This window comes from Monodon monoceros, unplaced genomic scaffold, assembly GCF_005190385.1.
Source record: "Monodon monoceros isolate NGI ecotype Baffin Bay Population unplaced genomic scaffold, NGI_Narwhal_1 Super_Scaffold_21, whole genome shotgun sequence".
Taxonomy (NCBI): Eukaryota; Metazoa; Chordata; class Mammalia; order Artiodactyla; family Monodontidae; genus Monodon; species Monodon monoceros.
In genome coordinates, this window is record NW_021703778.1 from 141,097,544 (window position 1) to 141,104,421 (window position 6,878).

The following is a 6,878-nucleotide window of genomic DNA, read 5'->3' on the forward strand; positions in this document are numbered from 1 at the left end:
TGTGTGTGTGTGTGTGTGTGTGTGTGTGTGTGTGTGTGTGTGTGTGTGTACATAGCAATATAAACATCCTTGGCTCTGAGCTCCTGGGGGTATGTGCTGGGGGTATGCTGAGTGGGCAAAAAGTTTCATGTGTGTCTGAGAGGGTGACAGGGAGCTCCCACACACCTAGCTGCTCAAGTTTCTAGTTGTGGGAGAACCAAGGGGAAGTTTTGAGAATGCGAGGGTATCTGTGTGTGAGCACGTGTCTCTGTTCATGCGTGCTGGGGGAAACTGAGGGGAAATTTTGCGTTTGGGTGTGTGCGCACGCATGGCGGGTGTGCATGCATTCAAGTGTGCCGAGGGGAAGCTGAGAGAAAGTTTTGAGAGTCTGTGAAAATTCTCAGAAGAAAACCTGGCAACTCCCCATACCACAGGTTGGTACACATTCAGTGCTTGTGAGACTAATTTCCTGTACTAGTTACCAGCCCTTGTTTATACAGGACACAAAATATGATTTAGAGCAAAAGCTCCAGGTGTCAGAGGTGAGTCAAGGGCCAGTGTATTTTGAGAGGACGGGGAAGGAGAGTGGTGGAGGTGGGCTAAGTGCCTTCTGAAGGAGCAGTGAAATCAATTTTCAATTTTAATCCACAGTTCCCACCCTTATATGCTTGAAAGGGAGAGAAGATTGAACTCGTCTTAAAATTAATTCTGTCCTCCTTCATTGCTCTGAAGCCATTTTAGCACCCAATCTGCTCAGCCAATAGCAGCCGGGCGTCCTTGTGTGTTATGTGTTTTTAAGCTCGGCGGGCTTGCTTCACTCTGAGATTTAGTTTGGGAGCCCAGCGCCAGAAAGTGTTTATGAGCTTTTTCATCCTGCTGTATTCTGACTCACCTTTGTTTGGTGGCACAGAGGGTAGCGCTTGACTTAAGCACTCTGTTCTTTGCAGGGGGCCCCATATCACGGAGGGTCCTCGGGCCGGCATCGCAGCCAGGCTGAGTGTGGACCATCACCCTGTGGTGTGCTATGGGCAGGCATTTCTGAATGCCTCAATGTGGGGAGACACTGCACTCCACAAACTCCTTGGCATGTGACCTTCTCAGAGTCTCTCTTGCCAGGGTGTTTGTTCATCCATGTGACACCCGGCTCATAACAAACTCTCAGTGGCTGCTAATTAACCATGGTGCGTTCCTTTCTGTTCAAGGGCCATGAAGCCATCACCAGAGACAGCAGAGCCAATATCGCTCATCAGCCCAGCTCAGGACCTTGCTAGATCAGATGTCCTGAACAGCTGCATGAGTTCCTGACGTGCCCATGTGTCAGTCATGAGCCTCTGCTCTTCCTGTAGTCTAGACTCAGGGAAGCAGGAGCAAAAATCTCCTGGCTGTTGGGTTCCATGGAGCAGAGAGCCCAAGCCTATCAGGAGACCAGGTCTAGGCAAAACAGAGCTTTGAGGGTTATATCCACAACTTTGGTGCTGGTGGAGGTGAAGAGTACCAACCAGGGAATGTGCTAGGAGGCTCACTGCGGGGTAGAAACCGGAGGAGCCATGCCTTATCCTCTTCCAGGCCAAGGTCTGAGCCCTGCTTAAGGCTATTTCCGAGCACAGAGTCCCTATGATGGTGGGACCCAAAGATGCTGATGTGGGTATTTCCCAGGTTTTGCCCTGGTCCAGCACAGGACTGCAGTTGTTTGTGATGGTAGGAATTTGCTTTATACTTCATCCCTGCTCAGCTGGCACCCCTCTGTCATCCTCAGGCAGTTCACAATCTCTAGTGAACTGGGAGACCTCTGAACAATAGCAGGACCCTCAGGATTGGGACCCATGACTCCTCAGTGAATTCTACACTCCTTTGAGGCACTACCTAAAGTTCAGGGAGAAGCTTGCCAAGGAAGAGGGACCTGGGGACAGCAGTGGAGATGGAGACGTGAGGTGCAGACCGTTATCCTTTGCAGGAACTCTCAGCTCCTGTTTGCTGCGGGGGGGGTGTCTTTACATAGAGTTGACATTCTGTGCAAGCTAGTGTGGCACTCTGTTGAGCTGTGATCCTGTTCAAGGCCCAAAATAACCACCTCCCAGAAGAGGAGGAGAAGGGGGAGGGGGAGGAGGGGTTCCAGGCCACTGCCACTGTAGCCTGGGGAGACATCCTTCCTTGGCTGGAAGTGTGTTCATTTGCGAAATGGGAGTATAGGGTTGTCAGGGCCAAAGTACTTGAACCCATAGCTGAGCGGCAAGATAGCGGGCCAGGTTCTCGGTTGCCATTGGTTAATTGAGCATAAAGACGCTTCCCTAAAGAGTGATGTTTGGAATGAGTCTAGAGCTTGGTATGATGTGGGCGTTGAGTGGATCCTAAATCTGTCCTCTTTTGTCATGAGTGGAGTGGCTGCCCAGTAGTTCTCCAGGTGAGGGGTCAGCAAACTTTTACTCTGAGGGACACACAGTAAATATTTTCGGCTTTGCAGGCCCTAGCATCTCTGCTACAATTACTAAAGAAGCCACAGAAAATATGTAAACAAGTGGGCCTGGCTGTCTTCCAATAAGACTTTATTTACACAATCAGACCGTGGACCCAATCTGGCCCGTGGGCTGTAGTTTGCTGACCCCTGCTTTAGCTCATGATAGGTGCCCAGCAAAAACTTGGGAAATTAATTTGTTGAAGATAGGTGAGTAGGAACCTCTCTGTCCATCCAGATCTTTGATTTTAACTGTTTTCACAGGCCCAGGTTCTGTGTTCCTGCCATGGGGTCACAGTGGCAAGACCCTTACCTCCTCTTCACTCCCCTCCCCCAGCTTTGACAGATCACAGGCTCATTCAAACCCACCCGCTTAATGGAGAGCAGAGTTTGTGCGCCTTCCAGGATCTGTTCCCCTCCCCCTCCCCACCCAGGGCCTTTCCTTTCCATCCCGTTTGTGGGACACACAATTTGTAATCTCCTTAAAGCCCAAGAAGCGAGGTCTCTGGTTCATGCAGATTAAAATCAGCTGCAACCTATTAATGGCCCGGAGCCCAAGACAGATTTTAGGAAACAAAAACACTGGACCAAATTAGACTGAACTGGCCTCTGTCTCCAGGGGAAGGAGGTGGGGTAGGAGGCTAGGGGTGAGGGGAGTGGCCATGTGGTTTTAATTAATTTGGATTCTCTTCCTGAAGCTAATTCACCCAACACAAAGCATGTGTAGCACCATGGAAGACAGCAGCGTTGGAGCTGGGCTCTCCCTGGTGCAGCCCCGGGTCCTGTTGGGGGACTGGGGGCTGGTTGTGTGTCTGTAATTAACAGGTTTCAAAGTGGTTATATTGGAAAAGAGAATTTCAGTGGCGCGTTAAAATTCTTTCATCAGCCATCAGCCAGCGTCCCGAGGCCTTCAGCAAGGCCCAGGCCACGTATGGCTTCAGAGAGCTTTGAATTCCCAGGGTCTTGTTTGAGAAATGTGGAGGCTTTTGCCTCGGGTTTTATTAGGCTGATGGTTACCATGATTTTCATTATGTTTATTGGTTACTGGGATCACAAAACTGTTTCTCTCTTCCTAGGGTAAAAAAGAAAAGAAAAAGAAGAGCCCCTGCCTTTCTAGAAGTTGCATAACGTACAAGCTGTGTCTCCCTCATGGGAAAGAGCTGGCTCTGCCTCTGGGCCGGTATGGGGTGGTGCCGGGTAGGGATGGCGGGGATCACGAGGCTGGAAGAGGCAGGGCCCCCGGCCAGCACCCCATCCTGACCTCACATCTGAGGAAACTGAGGCCTAGAGAGGTGCCTCCTGCTGGACTCCTGCTCTCAGACTCTCGGTCCAGGGTTCTTTTTCCTCTTGGTACATCAACGCTGTGAACAGAGCTGCAAAAGTAGAGAAGGAGTCTGAATTCTTTGGGGCTGGTGCTTTGGGACAGTTCTAAGAGTAGAAGGAAATGGTGAAATTCACGCGTGGCTTAAAATAAAGCACTGCAGTGGACAGGGGACTGATTCGGGCCAGTGCGGTGCGTTCCGAGTGTGCCCCTCCAGAAGGGAGCTCTCGGGCGCTGGACCGCTGCACTGAGGCCCTGAGAGAAGGAGAGGAGAGTCACCGGAGCCTTTACTTGGTACCCACAGCCCTGAGCTGCGGAAAGGAGGGAAATAGGTACCAAATCCCACAAGCCACAGAGATGATTTCTTACTTCTCTGAGTCTAAAACCTCTGAAACCTGGTCAAGCTCCCAGAATCACCATATCGGCCAACAGGAACTTTGGTTAAGCCTGCGTTATCTGATAAATGGAACCCCAGCCTGGCTTTACTTCCTATTTTGATGATGGCTACCTTCCAGAACGTTCTTTCATGGAGAACATGAAAAATATTGTGGGAGAAATGCTATTAAATAACCTCTGGTGCTTAAAAACAATGGGTGGTCTCCAGAGCAGTAGGCCTGGCTTTCAGTAGGACACAAGTAGTAAGACCTTGTCCACAAGAAAGCTATGAAGACGTGTTCAGAGAATTAGAGAGTGTCAGAGCTGGGAGGGAAATTCGAGTCCAGCCAGCCCAGAACTTCGTTTTACAGATAGGGAAACTGAGGCCTGAAGCCAGAGTAGGGGATCCAGCCCATGGTTTCTGTCTGTCAGGGTTTGCTCAACTCTACCATTCCTTACCAGGCCACAGTTCCCCTTTGCCTAGACATTTTTGTTCATTCATTCAATGTTTATTGATTACCTCCTATGTGTCAGACACTTCTAGGTGCTGGTAATTTTGTTTCTTCGAATTTTCTGAGATGGAATAAAAGAGGTCCATTTCTGTGGAATCCATTAAAGAAGGAAAGGAAAATCCCCCCGCCCCCAAGTTCAGGTTTTAGGAGAACTTTGTGAGACTGGGCATCCTTGGGAAACACCTGCCGTTCTGGGCGTGCCTCTTAGATGGCCTGACGACGTCACGTTCACGTAAGGACGGACTTAACCAGGATGCCTTCACTTGCAGTCACCACTTGGGTGACCGGCCCAAAGGATTCTGGGAGTGACAATTGTCAGGGATTCTCTGGATCCAAGTTTGAGCCAGTGCTGTTGGGAAGCCAGGCCAGTTGAAGGAGTACGGATTGTAGGGTCCCTCAGTCTGTTCCCCATCATTCTCCTACAGTTCGCTTGTCAGTCCTTTGCTCTTGTTTACCTCTGTGTGAATAATTCCTCGACTATAAATCAGAGAACTTCGCACTGAGTTCTGGATTATCTGTGATCTTTAACTTTCCCAAGGCAAAAGAGATTAAACCAACAAATCTCTTTGTTTCTCATGGCGTAGCTTCCAAATCATGGACACGTTGATCTGTGTAGACGAGCCAAGCCTGAGCCTACCCATCCCTCCCCACCCCCTCACGCTCGCCTTGAGCAGTCATGCATGCATTCATTCATTGACTCATTGGTTCATTTGACAAATATTCAGTGAGCAACTATGTGCCAGACTCCATTCTAGACACTGGAGATACAGAGTGAAAAAAGACAATGTCCCTCCTTACTCTGTTTACATTTTAGTGGGGGCAACAGAAAATAAGCAAACCATCTATCTATCTCTCTCTCTCTATACACACACACACACACACACACACACACACACACACACATACATCAACTAGTGATAAGTGCCTTGAAAAAAGTAAAGCACGATAAAGAGATATAGGTGAGGGGGACACTTTTACACACAGTGGAGTCAGGAAGACCTCTCTGAAGAAGTGACATTTGGGCAAGGGTTGAATGAAGAGCATTCCAGGCAGAAGGAACAATAAATGCAAAGGCCTGGGACAGGGACCAGTCTGATGTATTGGGGAACAGCAAGGAAGTCAAGATTGGAGCAGAGTGAGCAATGGGGACGACAAGGGTACATGAGGTTGGAGAAGGAAGCAGAGTCCAGGTCAGGGAAGGAAGACTTCGCTTGCGTTCTGAGCGTCCTGGAACGTATTTGCAGCAGGAGAGTGATGTGGTAGAGATGCACATCGGAGAGCCATAGAGAAGCTGACAAAGCAACGATGGCTCAGCTCAGGTTAAACATTTGCACTCAGACCTCTGGCAGGTGGTAGCTGTACCTCATGGGCGGTACCTGAAGTGGAAACCTTTGAGGGCTACATGTTTTGACAGGGGGAGGCTGGGCCTGGGAGCTCACTACCTCTCTACCAAATAGTCTTAAGCCCCAAAAAAGGAAATGCTGCTGTTTAAATAGTAGGGTTGGGATCCGTTGAGTCATAGAACCCTCAGTCAACCAGGTTACCACCGGTAGGCTCTGGGAAATTGCTGATACCAGGTCTCAAGAGCCCCCAGCTGGGGAGTTGGGCTGCCTGTTGAGACCTCTGGGTGCCTTCAGAGGAAGCAGGCTCAAATACAGACCTGGCCTTTAGGGGACCTGGCTTTATTTCTGGCTCACTGTATACTGTCTGGTCGGTTTCATTCCCAAGCCCTTCACTTTGCAAAATGTGGGCCACTTTACTGGGAGCAGAGGGAAGAAGGAAAGGGCATGGACTTTGGGTTCAGTCAACCCTGGGATGCAACCCTTGCCTCACTGCTTAACAAGCTTTTGGAAATGCTACTGAACCTCCTGCAACGGCACTGTCCAATAGAGTAGCCACCAGCCACATGTGGCTATTTAAATTTAAATCAATTAAAATGAAATAAAATTTAAAATTCAGTTCCTTAGTCCCACTCTGCACACTTCAATTGTTCAGTAGCCACGTGGAGCGGGTGACTATCGTGGTACTGGACAGTGCAGACACAGAACATTTCTGTCGTGGCAGGAAGCTCTATCGGACAGTTTCACTTCTTTGAAAGGGAAGTAACCTATGAGAAATGAACATGTTAACACGCACAAAGCACAGGGTACTTCTCCTGTCTTATAGGTACCCAGCAAATGACAGTCACCATGATTTATTGTATGGATCCCTGTCCTGGCTCGGCTACTGACCTGTGGGG

The 6,878-nt window shown here is 49.4% G+C and overlaps 1 protein-coding gene across 1 annotated transcript in view; it reads left to right on the forward strand.

Moving 5' to 3' along the window:
• Positions 1-5,973, forward strand: part of RAD51B (RAD51 paralog B) — a 641,700-nt gene extending 635,727 nt beyond the window's left edge. The window contains exon 11 of the mRNA XM_029239093.1: positions 3,508-5,973. Coding sequence (XP_029094926.1) covers positions 3,508-3,512 — 5 coding nt within the window. The 3' untranslated portion in view covers positions 3,513-5,973. The remainder of the gene's footprint in view (positions 1-3,507) is intronic.
• Positions 5,974-6,878: the final 905 nt, after the last annotated feature.